This window comes from Coregonus lavaretus (genome assembly GCF_964263955.1).
Source record: "Coregonus lavaretus genome assembly, contig: HAP1_SCAFFOLD_1749, whole genome shotgun sequence".
Lineage (NCBI taxonomy): Eukaryota > Metazoa > Chordata > Actinopteri > Salmoniformes > Salmonidae > Coregonus > Coregonus lavaretus.
The window spans coordinates 82,094-97,980 of NW_028157250.1; the positions used below are offsets into that span (position 1 = coordinate 82,094).

The following is a 15,887-nucleotide window of genomic DNA, read 5'->3' on the forward strand; positions in this document are numbered from 1 at the left end:
GCTATATGTGACGAACATTGCCTCAACGTTGGATGTCGGTCACAGCGACATTGTGAAAATGTCTCCCCCTTCCTTATTCTGGCAGAGATTAGATGTTTCGCAGGTGTAACGTAGTATGGCGGTGCATATATATATTATTTCTGATGGGTTTTTTCTGACTTCCTTTCTTCCAGACTGGACAGATGTTGTAGACTAGAGATGTTATTTTCTCTCCCTCTCCCTGTTACAGTCACTTGGCTTTAGAAAAGGCGTGCCTTCTTTTTCATGTCATTCTTCTTCCACAGGGCCATGCGGTCAAACTGATCCAGGGTCATCCCAAACACATGGTGGAAGTCCTCTTGGGAGAGGTGTCTCTGGAAGAAAGAAAAATACAAGACAATGTGTTTATATTCATTAGAATGACAAGACAGAGAATCTGTGGAAGCAAAAGAGTGGGAATGTGACACACACACAGAGACACAGAGAGAGAGAGACAGAGAGAGAGAGAGAGAGAGAGAGAGAGAGAGAGAGACAGAGACACAGAGAGAGAGAGAGAGAGAGAGAGTGCACACAATCAACACTGACATAAATGTGTCAGTAGCTAGAGTATCAACCACTGACAATGCATTTAGCCATCTGCTAAATGAAATTTAAACCTAGATGGCGCCGGAGGGTCTTGGAGGGGATGGCTGTCGTTTTATGGACTCTTAACCACCAACCATGCTAAATTGTGTGTTTTTCGCATTGTTTGTAACTTATTTTGTACAGAGTGACAAGACAGAGAATCTGTGGAAGCAAAAGAGTGGGAATGTGACACACACAGAGACAGAGACAGAGAGAGAGAGACAGAGACAGAGACAGAGACAGAGACAGAGACAGAGACAGAGACAGAGACAGAGACAGAGACAGAGAGAGAGACTGGTTGCATCACTGCCTGTTATGGCAACTGCTCGGCCTCCGACCACAAGGCACTACAGAGGTAGTGCGTACGGCCCAGTACATCACTGGAGCCAAGCTTCCTGCCATCCAGGACCTCTATACCAGGCGATGTCAGAGGAAGGCCCTAAACATTTTCAAAGACTCCAGCCATCCTAGTCATAGACTGTTCTCTCTGCTACCGCACGGCAAGCGGTACCGGAGCGCCAAGTCTAGGTCCAAAAGGCTTCTAAACAGCTTTTGTCCCAAAGCCATAAGACTCCTGAACATCTAATCAAATGGATAACCAGACTATTTGCATTGCCCATTGGTATTCTTTCTTAAAACTGCAGAGAGAGAGAGAGAGAGAGAGAGAGAGAGAGAGAGAGAGAGAGAGAGAGAGAGAGAGAGAGAGAGAGAGAGAGAGAGAGAGACCACAGTGACAGCTGGCTCCCCCACCACCACACCCACTACTAACCCCAGGGGAGCAGAGCAGAGCTGGGGCCTGACTTGGACACACTCTGTCTGTGGTGACCACAGATGGAGAGAGGGCCTGCTCTGGAGGCGTGGGACTGAGGCCTAAAGGGCTGGCTGGGCCTACTAGGAGCTTCATCCTCTTAAGCTGCGTTTACAACCTGCTTTTGTGATTATTATTTTGTATTTAAATATGTATTTACATTGTATTTAAATACATTGGAGATAAGTGCTGTATAATGCTTAACATAAGCTTATCATACTTACATTATCCTCTGGTCTAAATAGGCCTACACATCTTACGCAACATTCCTCACCATAAAACCTAATTCTACCATCCATGTGTGACCCAAAACCTACTGTTGTGTTCAGCATGAGAATATCATTGGTCACAGGGGTGTGTGTATGTTCTTTATCGAAAGATTTAACACACCAAATCAAATCCCATGCCTCAGAACCTTTTCCAAACAAAAACCCTGTCTATCCCCTGTTTGGCTCACATTACGAATACTATAACCTACCAAAATGTCAAAAGTTTTGATTGAATAAAAAGGGTATGGCATTGATTTTGACCATAGCATAAACAGCTATAAAGTTGGCAACGAGGCTTAAAGATCGACTACAGCCTATGCATCTCCTTGACGGTTGTAAATTACACTGAACAAAAATATAAACGCAACCTGTAAAGTGTTGGTCCTATTTTTCATGAGCTGAAATAAAAGATCAATCAATCAATCAAATTATATTTATAAAGCCCTTTTTACATCAGCAGATGTCACAAAGTGCTATACAGAAACCCAGCCTAAAACCCACGGTGGCTAGGAAAAACTCCCTAGAAAGGCAGAAACCTAGGAAGAAACCTAGAGAGGAACCAGGCTCTGTGGGGTGGCCAGTCCCCTTCTGGCTGTGCCGGGTGTAGATTATAAAAGTACATGGCCATTAAGGCAAGATTTTTCTCCAAGATGTTCAAACGTTCATAGATGACCAGCAGGGTCAAATAATAATCACAGTGGTTGTAGAGGTTGCAACAGGTCAGCACTGTCATGATCGTCGGATACAGAGGACCAAGGCGCAGCGTGGAAGGTGAACATACTTATTTATTAAATGATTACACGAACAAAACAACAAATCGATACGTGACGTCCAAAGGTGCAAAACACAAACCTACACAGGAACAAGATCCCACAAACACTGTGGGAAAACCGCCTGTCTAAATATGGTTCCCAATCAGAGACAACCAGCAACAGCTGACACTCGTTGCCTCTGATTGAGAACCACTCTGGCCAACATAGATATACATGAACTAGAATAAACAAAGAACACTCACACCCTGGCTCAAAATACGAGCGTCCCCAGAGCCAGGGCGTGACAAGCACATCAGGAGTAAACGTCACTTGGCTTTTCATAGCCGGGCATTTAGAGGTTGAAATAGCAGGTGCGGTAGAGAGAGAGAGTTGAAAACAGCAGGTCTGGGACAAGGTAGCACGTCCGGTGAACAGGTCAGGGTTCCATAGCCACAGGCAGAAGAGGGGAAACTGGAGCAGCAGCATGACCAGGTGGACTGGGGACAGCCAGGAGTCATCAGGCCAGGTAGTCCTGAGGCATGGGCCTATGGCTCAGGTCCTCCGGGATGGGAGGGAGAGAGGGAGAGTGAGAGAATTGGAGAGAGCATACTTAAATTCACACAATGTTACAATGTTACGAAGATGGAAAAAAGCTGTCCTTGAAATATTCTTGATATGTTCGTCAAAAGAGAGATCAGGGTCCAGAGTAACGCTGAGGTCCTTCACAGTTTTTTTTTAGACGACTGTACAACCATCAAGATTAATTGTCAGATCCAACAGAAGATCTCTTTGTTTCTTGGGACCTAGAACTAGCATCTCTGTTTTGTCAGAGTTTAAAAGTAAAACATTTGCCGCCATCCACTTCCTTATGTCTGAAACACATGCTTCCAGGGTAGGCAATTTCGGGCCTTCACCATGTTTCATTGAAATGTAGAGCTGTGTGTTGTCTGCATAGCAATGAAAGTTAACATTGTGTTTCCGAATGACATCACCAAGAGGTAAAATATATAGTGAAAACAATAGTGGTCCTAAAACGGAACCTTGATAAACACCAAAACTTAGAATTGATTTGTCAGAGGACAAACCATCCACAGAGACAAATGTATATCTTTCTGACAGATAAGATCTAAACCAGGCAAGAACTGGTCCGTGTAGACCAATTAAGGTTTCCAATCTCTCCAAAAGAATGTGGTGATCGATGGTGTCAATAGTAGCACTAAAGTCTAGGAGCATGAGGACAGATGCAGAGCCTTGGTCTGACACCATTAAAAGGTAATTTACCACCTTCACAAGTGCGGACTCGGTGCTATGATGGGGTCTAAAACCAGACTGAAGCGTTTCGTATTCATTTTTTGTCTTCAGGAAGTGAGTTGCTGCACAACAGCTTTTTCTATAGATTTTGAGAGGAATGGGTGATCGTTTTTTACATTTTCTGGGTCAAGGTTTGGCTTTTTCAAGAGAGATTCAAAGAGGAGTCCATAATTTGCTTTCTAATGATCATGATATTTTCGTCGAAGAAGAACTTCATGAATTCATCACTGCCGAAATGAAAGGCATCCTCTCTTGGGGAATGCTGCTTTTTAGTTAGCTTTGCGACAGTATCAATGTCACGCCCTGATCTAGAGAACTCTTGTTGGTTGGGTCAGAGTGTGAGTTTCTGTTGAGATCTATGTTATTGTATTTCTATGTTGTAGATCTAGGTTGAAATTTCTATGTTTGGCCGGGTGTGATTCCCAATCAGAGGCAGCTGTCGCTCGTTGTCTCTGATTGGGGATCATACTTAGGTAGCCTGGTTGCCTACCTTAGTTGTGGGATCTTGTTTGTGTTCCTGGTAGGCTTGTTGTGTGTATAGCCCATAGGACTACACATTTTCGTTGTTTTGTTATTTTGTCAAGTGTTTATTTGTCTTAATAAACATGTACGCATATCACGCTGCACCTTGGTCTGACCCGTCTCTCAACGAACGTGACAGAAGATCCCACCAAACAAGGACCAAGCAGCGTACCCTGGAGGAGCAGAAATCATGGACTTGGGAGGAGATATTAAATGGTAAGGGATCATGGACATGGGAAGAGATCCAGGCTGGGATGGATCGCCTTCCTTGGGAGCAGACAGAAGCAGCGAGGGAGGAGAAACGGCGACTTAAAAGGACTCGGTCACGAAGAAAGCCTGAGAAGCAGCCCCAATAAAACATTTTTTGGGGGGGCACGTGATGGATGACGAGGCAGCAGGAGGTTGTGAAAGGGCTGACTGTAGAGGAGGAGGCCACTATTTTAGAGGTCCTCCAAGACCTGCGGATCTGCAGTCTAAGAGAGGAGGCCACCACATTACGGGGGCTGATAAGGAGAATAGAGCAGGAGAGCTCCCTTAAAGAGGAGGCGCTGCAGGAGGCCCGTAGGGAGAAGGAAGTAGTGGAGGCACGGAGAGAGGAGCTGGTCAGGCAACAAAGGGAGCGTGTGTTCATTGAAGAACCAAGGTATGCGGAGATATGCACTGTGTCGCCAGAGCGCATTCACAGCCCAGTGCGTCCTGTGCCAGCGCCCCGCACGTGTCGTGCGAAAGTGGGCATCCAGCCAGGACAGGTTGTGCCAGCTCTACGCTCCAGACCTCCAGTGCGCCTCCACAGCCCGGTACGGCCTGTGCCAGCTCCTCGCACCAAACCAGTGGTGCGTGTTGCCAGCCCGGTACGGCCTGTGCCAGCTCCTCGCACCAAACCAGTGGTGCGTGTTGCCAGCCCGGTACGCCCCGTATCTGCTCCCCGCACCAAACCAGTGGTGCGTGTATCCAGTCCGGCAAGGTCCGTGCCTGCTCCTCGCACCAAACTAGTGGTGCGCGTATCCAGTCCAGTACGGCCCGTACCTGCTCCCTGTACCAAACCAGTGGTGCGCGTATCCAGTCCGGTACAGCCTGTACCTGCTCCCCGCACCAAACCAGTGGTGTGTGTATCCAGTCCAGTATGGCCCATACCTGCTCCCTGCACCAAACCAGTGGTGCGTGTCGCCAGCCCGGTACGCCACGTACCTGCTCCCCGCAACAAACCAGTGGTGCGCGTATCCAGTCCAGTACGGCCCGTACCTGCTCCCCACACAAAACCAGTGGTGCATGTCACCAGCCTGGTACGCCCCGTACCTGCTCCCCGCAGCAAACCAGGGGTGCGCTTATCCAGTCCGGTAGGGCCCGTACCTGCTCCCCGCACCAAACCAGTGGTGCGTGTATCCAGTCCGGCACGGCCCGTGCCTGCTCCTCGTCCGGCACGACCCGTGTCTGCTCCTCGCACCAGACCAGTGGTGCGTGTTCCCAGTCCAGCTCCGGTCAGCTGCTCCACTCCAGAGCCAGAGCAGTCCGCTCCACCGGGGTCCAGTTCAGCTCCGGTCAGCGGCTCCACTCCAGACCCAGAAGTCAGCCCCTCTCCAGGGTCAGGGCCTCCCACACCAGGGTCCAGACAGGGCTTGGTGCATCGCGGGAGGATTGCCGATCAAGGCCCAGACGTCAGCCCCTCTCCAGGTTCGGGGTCTCCCACACCAGGGTCCAGACAGGGCTTGGTGCATCGTGGGAGGAAGGAGAGGGGAAGCATCACGCCGAGGTCCAGACCAGACCAGGGGTGCAACGGGGAGGCAGAGAGGGAGAGGTCGTCACGCCCGGAGCCGCACCTTCGAGGCTGAATGCCCACCCGGACCCTCCCCTAATGAGTCAGGTTGGTGAGGCAGGAGTAAGCAACTTTGGGGGGGGGGGGGGGGGGGGTACTGTCACGCCCTGATCTAGAGTACTCTTGTTGGTTGGGTCAGGGTGTGAGTTTCTGTTGAGATCTATGTTATTGTATTTCTATGTTGTAGATCTAGGTTGATATTTCTATGTTTGGCCGGGTGTGATTCCCAATCAGAGGCAGCTGTCGATCGTTGTCTCTGATTGGGGATCATACTTAGGCAGCCATGTTGCCTACCATAGTTGTGGGATCTTGTTTGTGTTCCTGGTAGGCTTGTTGTGTGTATAGCCCGTAGGACTTCACGTTTTCGTTATTTTGTTATTTTGTCAAGTGTTTATTCGTCTTAATAAACAGGTACGCATATCACGCTGCACCTTGGTCTGACCTGTCTCTCAACGAACGTGACAATCAAATAGAAATGTTGGATTGCTTTTATTCTCCTCAATTAGGTTGGAAAAATAGGATGATCGAGCAGCAGTGAGGGCTCTTCGATATTGCTCTGTACTTTCTTTCTAAGCTAGTAGGAATACTTCCAGTTTGGTGGAGCTCCATTTCCGTTCCAATTTTCTGGAGGCTTGCTTCAGGGCTCGGGTATTTTCTGTATACCAGGGAGCTAGTTTCTTGTGACAAATATTTTTTGTTTTTAGGGGTGCGACTGCATCTAGGGTATTACACAAGGTTACATTAAGATCCTCAGTTAAATGTAGATCCTCAGTTAGGTCGTTAACTGATTTTTGTACTCTGATGTCCTTGAGTAGGTGGAGGGAGTCTGGATGGGCCTCTAGGAATCTTTGTGTTGTCCGAGAATTTATAGCACGGCTTTTGATAGTCCTTGGTTGGGCTCTGAGCAGATTATTTGTTGCGATCGCAAACGTAATAAGATGGTGGTCCGATAGTCCAGGGTTATGAGGAAAAACATATAGATCCACAATATTTATTCCACGGGACAAAACTAGATCCAGGGTATGACTGTGGCAATGAGTAGGTCCGGAGACATGTTGGACAGAACCCACTGAGTCGACGATGGCTCCGAAAGCCTTTTGGAGTGGGTCTGTGGACCATGTGAATATTAAAGTCACCAAAAATTTGAATATTATCTGCCATGACTACAAGGTCCGATAGGAATTCAGGGAACTCAGTGAGGAACTCTGTATACGGCCCAGGAGGCCTGTAAACAGTAGCTATAAAAAGTGATTGACGAAAACGCAGTCATTTATGGGGGGCAAATTGACATTTGCTATCGTAAATGTTAGCAACACCTCCGTCTTTGCGGGACGCGCGGGAGATATGGTCACATCCCTGTTAGTGAGCAGTTCTCCTTTGCCAAGATAATCCTGACAGGTGGATGAAGCTTTGTCGCACAACACAATGCCACAGATGTCTCAAGTTTTGAGGGAGCGTGCAATTGGCATGCTGACTGCAGGAATGTCCAACAGAGCTGTTGCCAGGAAATTGAATGTTCATTTTCTCTACCATAAGCTGCCTCCAACGTAGTTTTAGAGAATTTGGCAGTACATCCAACCGGCCTCACAACAGCAGACCACGTGTAACCACGCCAACACAGGACCTCCACATCCGGCTTTTTCTCCTGCGGGATCGTCTGAGGAGGGGGATCGGGGGTGCAGAGGAGTATTTCTGTCTGTAATAAAGCCCTTTTGTGGGAAAAAAACGTATTCTGATTGGCTGGGCCTGGCTCCCCAGTGTGTGGACCTGGCTCCCAAGTGGGTGGGCATATGCTCTCCAAGGCCCACTCATGGCTGCGCCCCTGCCCAGTCATGTGAAATCCATAGATTAGGACCTAATAACTTTATTTCAATTGACTGAGTTCCTTCTATGAACTGTAACTCAGTAAAATCTTAGAAATCGTTGCATGTTGCGTTTATATTTTTGTTCAGTTTAGAATCGGGCTGTCATTGTGTGACGGTCAATCACCTGGTTTCCATAACGACAAGACATCTCCAGCACAGAAGGGAGGAACCTGGGCAAGACACTGGCATCACATCAGATGAATGCAACATGGTACACACACCTCACTCGGGCTGTGTGTGTATGTGTTTATGTGAATAACACTGAGTACAGGGAGTGCATAGTACATGTAGTATTTTCCTTTCTTACGTCATAAGAACAATGGGTACGATAAATCAAAAACCATACCTAGACTACCATCAGGGCCTTGGGAAAATACTGTAGTTAATACTGTAGTTAAGATAACAACTGATGTAGGATCAGTGCAGCCTCAGTGTCTCCATTCAATTATGTCATCAAAAGCAACTCAGGGCATCTGTATTTGGGACTCAATGTTGTGCATAGCCTGTTGCATTAGACACTTTATGTCTAGTAATGACCTCCACATGCATTGTAAGTCTCACTGGTTCTAAGCACGGAATGAATGACTTAATAACTCTTAGTAATCACAACCATCCATCCACATAATAGAGGCATCTGTCTTTGTCTGTCTGTCTGTGTATGGGGAAACCTCTGGGGTGTCTGTGTGTTTGTCCCGCTGGTAAATATCGACATACACACGCACGCACACACACATACTGCAAAACACTGTGTGATCTCACGGTGGGTTTAACGGCATTCCACAGCAGATTTGCATAAATCTTTGTGTGTGTGTGTGTAGGTGTGTGTTTGTGGGCCTAACGTTATGTGGTATTACACACACAGATGGGGTTTGTATGAGTGAAAAATGAAATCACCAGTTTGAGATAAAAACTTTATTGCCTGGATAATGTTGCTTCACCCCAAGAGATGATGACTTATCATCTGAAAACAGTCACTCTATCTCACACACATGCACTCACACGCGCACGAACACACACCCATAGCCTGACACATATAAGAGGACATATGTGATTTGTGGACAGTGGCACAGACTGTAAGTGCACACACATTCACAGAAAAGTAGACATATTCTAAACCCACTGAAATGAGACCAATACACACACACACACACACACACACAGGGCTAATACGTAGGGGGAGATAAACAGCATGATAAATCAGCAATCCATAACTCAGTGTGAGGCTAGCGGAGTAGCCCATCTGCCCCAGCCAACAGCACATATACACTCACACACTACCATGACAGCCACCAGATAACGTTACCACAAACCAACCCTCACAACATTGGGACAATGTGGAGAGAGTAGTCCAGTGTGCATTTGTCGGGGGGGGATAATAAACACACACACATACATTTGCTGAGGCAGACAGCTCTGGAGCCTTGTGTACGTCACACACATACACGCACACACACACACAGAGAGAGACAGGGTTAGAGCAGAAAGGGGCTGACTTCTCCCACTGAACCACATTGCAAATGAATTTGGAAAATGGTAGGAAAAATATAATTCAACGGTTTATGGCAATAACTAGGGCCTCTGCCTGAGTATACTAAAGTGCACTGGGACATGGGCTTGAACCTGTTAACTATGGTATGATTAGATGGCGAGAGAGAGAGAGAGAGAGAGAGAGAGAGAGAGAGAGACAGAGAGAGAGAGAGAGAGAGAGAGAGAGAGAGAGAGAGAGAGAGAGAGAGAGAGATCATTTGCGCCCTGACCAACAGTGCTGTATCCACAACAGGAGGCTGCTGAGAGGAGGATGACTCTTAATAATGGAGGAAACAGAACGGAGCGAACAGAATGGCATCTAACACCTGGAAACCATGTGTTTGATGTGTTTGATACCATTCCACTGATTCCGCTCCAGCCATTACCACGGGCCCGTCCTCCCCAATTAAGGTGCTACCAACCTCCTGCGGAATCCACATAGTATCAAACACATAGTGGATGGCATTATTACTTCAACTGAATGAGAACTATGGCTAAACATGTATTACGAAATAACTTGCTCATAGTGTACAAAATAAACAAATATCATGCTTATTGATATTTGGAGGTGATTAATTGTTGTACCGTCTGAAATTATATTAGACTTGTCATATGTAAAGTATGCTGAACAAAAATATAAATGCAACATGCAACAATTTCAAAGATTTTGCTGAGTTACAGAAATAAATTATGCCCTAATCTATGGATTTCACATAACTGCGCAGGGGCGCAGCCATGGGTGGGCCTGGGAGGGCATAGGCTCACCCACTTGGGGGCCAGGCCCAGCAAATCAGAATGAGTTTTTCCTCACAAAAGGGCTTTATTACAGACAGAAATACTCTTCCGCACCCCTCCTCCCCCCTCTGACGATCCCGCAGGTGAAGAAGCCGGATGTGGAGGTCCTGGCTGGTGTGGTTACACGTGGTCTGCGGTTGTGAGACCAGTTGGACGTACTGCCAAATTCTCTAAAACGACGTTGGAGGCGGCTTATGGTAGAGAAATGAACATTTCATTGTCTGGCAACAGCTCTGGTGGACATTCCTGCAGTCAGCATGCCAATTGCGCGCTCCCTCAAAATTTGAGACATCTGTGGCATTGTGTTGTGTGACAAAATGGCACATTATAGAGTGGCCTTTTATTGTCCCCAGCACAAGGTGCACCTGTGTAATGATCATGCTGTTTAATCAGCTTCGTGATATGCCACACCTGCTAGGTGGATGGATTATCTTGTCAAAGGAGAAATACTCACTAACAGCAATGTAAACAAATTTGTACACCAAATTTGGGAGAAATAAGCTTTTTGTGCTTTTGGAAAATTTCTGGGATCTTTTATTTCAGCTCATGAAACATGGAACCAGCACTTTACATGTTGCATTTATATTTTTGTTCAGTGTATATATTCAGAGTACCTCGAAAAATTTCACACTTTAGGATTTAGAAGAGTGTCTCCAACCCTTGGCTTACCGACCGACCATAGTCATCTGGCCCTTTATTGAACAAACAGTCAAAACCAGAGCAGGCCAGCCACAACCCAGCCACATAGGGTCAAGGCTAGAGTAATGGTGGGAAAAACAGAGTCTGGAATCCCAGCTCCCCGACTCCCGACACACCATCCCAACCTCCCGACCGCAGAGGGCAACCTCCTGCGTCAGTCACACTTCGGAATACCGACGTTCCCACTCCTCAGGGAGAGATTCCCAGAGAGCGGGAGCCTTCGTAAATGGTTCGTAGGGAGTTCGTAGAGAGGTCATAGACTGGTTGAGAGGGGACAGGCTGATTATAAGAGATTATAAGAGTCTCCCAGTAGGATGGTAGGATCGTTTCCATACCACAAGATCACCACAGAATTGACTCGACTGGAGACTGGAGCCTCACAGGAGAGAGGTAGGGAGAGTAAGACAGAGGCAGAGAGAAAGAAAGAAGGAGGGAGAGATATGATGGACTCTCACCTCCAGTCTGGTACGGTCCACATCTCTGGGTAGTTTCCCCCTCACCCTGTGGGTCACAGCCAGCACCTCATAGGGGTACACCTGGAACACACACACACACACACACACACACACACACACACACACACACACACACACACACACACACACACACACACACACACACACACACACAGAGAGAGACACACACGAAGACACACACGGTCAGCTATTTAACACTACAGCCATCCTGGGTAGAGAGCTAATGTAATCTACAAAGATGAAGCCAAAGACATCTAACTACAGTATGTTTGCCAAATACATCAAACTAATATGATGTGAAACACTGACAACAATTGAAGGAACCTTACCTTGTACTCTAGACGAGAGGAAATGGGAGGGAGGGAGGGAGAGAAAATATGTCTGATTAATGACTGTGTTAGTATTTCAGAGGCCAATAATGAAAACGACCATAATAGAGCATGCAAATACATTACAGCACAAAGAAAATCATACAAGTGTGCAAATGAAAGTGATTATTTGTATAACTTCTGAGATAGTGTTCCAGCTCAGTACGTCAAAGGCTTTAAAAAAGCTACCGACTTCCTCCCACTGACACACACACACACACACACACACACACACACACACACACACACTTTGAAACAAAGTATTTATGAGCATGGCACTGTGTGTGCTGCCTGGCTTTGGCTGAGGAATAGCAAGCGCACGCTGAGGCAGACAACTCTGGAGCGCTGCATACGTCACACACACACACACACACACACACACACACACACACACACACACACACACACACACACATACCATACACATACACACACACACACACTGATGTAACTCATATGGTAAAGGCATGTGGCTTTAGCACCCTTGAGCGGAAACTCGTCCACCTGAACCTCTTCCCATTAAAAGTGCAGCTGCAACATTATTACATCATAGATCTGCTAATAGATCCTATCAGATCCGCCCTTTTCCAATATGGCAGCAATGAACTAGCAGATCTAGTATTCGCGATCTAGGTCCTACCTCTCATTCCTCCCCAGCTGTGGGAGTCCTGCTGGTCTGGCTCATCCTCAGCATGGCCGGCAACCTCCTAGGGAGGACACACACACAAGCACACACACACACACACACACACACACACACACAGTGGGTTAACACTAAAAACAGACAAGGTCAAAACACCTAAATGCATCCAGACATATTTTACCGTTTCCAGACCATAATGTACATTGTCATACATAATATATTTACAGTTACAAAGAGAAGCCTAGTTTTTCTCTCCTTTCCTATTCTCATTGGTTTGAGGAGAAATTGCACACAAATGATACACAAGGATGTCACTTTCTGAAGGTAGCTCCAATCCAAGAGAGGTTACTCCCACACTCTCACAACTGCAATCTGACTGTAGAGTCTAACCTTGTTTGAGAAAGGCTACAATGTATTGAGGGAGTTGAGCGGGTACTGGGTTAGCTACTGTAGCTGAGTGCATTCCTTCTGGTTTGGTTCAGGCCTCAGTCTCATTGTAACTGGATTTCTGGGGTTTAAACATGTGAAGGATTTCTCAGTGTGGGAGCGAGAGACAGAACGAGAGAGAGAGCGATAGAGAAGAAAACGGAGACCTTCAGAATAACAACTGCTCCATTCTCAGCGCGGCAAATAAATGCAACCTCTCTCCATAGCCATACATTGTCTCTCTGTCTCAGCTGCCACAGGCACTGTAACAGCCAATCAGGTTGCAGAATGAATGTCTTCAGTGTAGTATGCTACTGGGGTCTGATAGGGTCCACATTTCACCCTAAACTCAGCCTTTCAGCTGTTTCACCCCTCTTGTCTAGCCGACCACCATCCAACAACAAACAAATATAAGCAGCAATAACACATCATTAAGGTTAGACTAAATAGTCCCGTGTAGCTCAGTTGGTAGAGCATGGCGCTTGCAACGCCAGGGTTGTGGGTTCGTTTCCCACGGTGGGCCAGTATGAAAATGTATGCACTCACTAACTGTAAGTCGCTCTGGATAAGAGCATCTGCTAAATATGTAAAATGTAAATACACTTTTTCTGCTACAGTCCAGTGTCTGTGGAGGGAGTGTTAACGAGTGATAGGCCTACATGGAATCTGATAGGAAAGCTGTAAAACATGATTTCCCAGTCCAAAAGAACTCTGTAGAAGTGAGAAAAACACCCAACCTTCCTGTCTTGATAAGTCAAGGGCTGTGTGTCAATACACTGAAACGGCTTCCTTTCCTTGTCTCCTTCCCTTGAGTACAGTTGATACCTCAAAAGACTGGATAGGTTTACATCTATTGCTTTCGCCTATCATAAGGCAGCTAGATCGGTGAGGGAGGAGAGGACACAAGGACACGAGGAGAGGAAACCAGTTCAACTATTGAAACGCAGCAGAATATAGCCTCTTTTTGACATGAACTTCACTGTCCCTCGGCCATAACTCACTCCCACCGCTCGGTGACAGAAAAGGCGATGAACATTTACTAAACACTACCACCTGGTGGTTAAATCAATCACTACACCCAGCTGGCACCTCCTCCACACAGCAATCAGCGCGGCACCTTGTTTAATGAGCGGCGAGCTGAGAGGCCTACAGACCAATCACTGATCTCTCTTTAATGGAGCTCTAATCTTTAGCACGCTTGGCTAAGCCCGTTGGTATGGTGGTAGACACACCTCATTTCCATTTACGAGCGAGTTTTCCAGTACCTCACGGAGCTCTGAGCTTTCTGTAAGACGGCCAAGTCAGAATCAAACGCCTGCCCAGGATATAACTGAATGTCCCCCTGCCAAGGGCTCCCCCCTCTCCACCCCTTGTCTCCTCCAGAATCAGAGAGGCCAAAACGACATCCCCTCCACCCTCTTGTTGGAGCTTAGTTTAATTGGAGAATCGCATTGTGTCATTGGGGTCCATATGTGAGGCCACCTGGTGCAAGTGTGTGTGTTTGTGTGTGTGTTAGGATGCCTTTCTCTGAGGGAGAGAGAGACAGTGTACATGACTTGTTGTGATGATGGCCCTCGAGATGCTAAATGAGCCAATGGCAGTCAGATGTGAACCTGTTGAACCAGTGTCACACGTGCTGCAGTATTTTCAGTAGTACAGGAAAATGGACTACGTGCGCCTTTGTAGAACATACTACACAACCAAGTAAGAGGTTGTAACTGGATGATTCTGTATAGTCTCTGGCACTTTCTCATTGCAGCCTCTGTTCATTATGGTGTGCGTGTGTGAGAACTCACCTTGTATATGCCGTTTCTTCCATATCCTGGCAGGGAAGCAGACTTACTGTAGGGGAAGTCTGGAAGGAACGAAACAATATCTAAGTCATCATAAAGACTCTTTGGCTACTTTTTCAACCTGATGTCAGTCAAGTCAGCATTGAACAGTGGTTGGCTACTCATTGGTGGAGGCCATGCCAGTCAAGTAAGGGTTGACCACTGATTGGCTACTCACTGGGCAGAGAGGCGTCAGTGGGCAGGCTGCAGGTGGACTTCCTGGGGTCCAGCAGGTCCTCTGGGAGGGGCTGGCCATCTATCTCACTCTTCAAGATCATCCAACTGGTCCTCGTCTACACAGAGAGATAGACAGCTTTGTAGTGAATAACCATGTTTTTTTTTTTTAAAGAACAGTCTCAACAGTCAATTATTGCAGGATATCCAATGATGGATTGACGTGTAGGTGTGTGGGCAAGGGGATGGATATACAGACAGACAGACAGACAGACAGACAGACAGACAGACACACAGACACCTCACCTTGACGTCGTCTCCTTCTTGCCAGGACGTTCTAGAGGCTGTAAAACAGTCATACAGTATGTAACAAACCATACTCCTGATGTTACTAATGCAGAACACGTCACATCACAGTTACTGTATCACACCATCTACATCCGTTTACCAGCTACAGTCCAGTATGCTACACAGACTGCATCCTATAATAAATCAACTAGACACTGTGACATCATCATCATGAGACAGCCTGTCGAGGATCTCCAAATGGGCCATGCAACACTTACTGCTTTAAAACAACAGTGACACAGTCAACAGCAACAACCCTAGTCACAGTACTGTTGTATAATTAACTATCACAGTGTATAGTATGTATTCAACTATTGGTATATAGTATGCTGTTAGTGTTAGGGAAATAGTGTATTTTTTGGTGCAGACAAACGTCACACGCAAATCCATTCTATTGATCATAAGCGCATGTCTGTTTGTATATATTCTATCTAAACTGAAGACTTATAAATTGTGAGAAATATGTTATGATTAAGTTGTCATATTTCATATGTATTGTAGATCGTATAGGCCTATAATGGTCCATCGTGTGACACAGAAGATAAGAGATTATACAGCACATGCATTAATTTATTCAAAGGGATTTTGGTCATCTATTTGAAATACACTCACACGCATATAAAAAAAACATCTAAACACGAAACATAAACGTGACA

At 46.5% G+C, this 15,887-nt stretch overlaps 1 protein-coding gene across 1 annotated transcript; it reads right to left on the reverse strand.

Annotated features, from left to right (window-relative positions):
* Window positions 1-239: 239 nt before the first annotated feature.
* Window positions 240-15,261, reverse strand: LOC311125645 (actin-binding LIM protein 2-like; the record flags this gene model as incomplete). The annotated part of the gene is made up of 7 exons (XM_084199680.1): window positions 240-353; window positions 11,420-11,500; window positions 11,770-11,777; window positions 12,449-12,515; window positions 14,674-14,732; window positions 14,888-15,002; window positions 15,190-15,261. 7 exons carry the CDS (start codon window positions 15,259-15,261, stop codon window positions 240-242), a joined length of 516 nt encoding a protein of 171 aa, XP_084055806.1.
* Window positions 15,262-15,887: the final 626 nt, after the last annotated feature.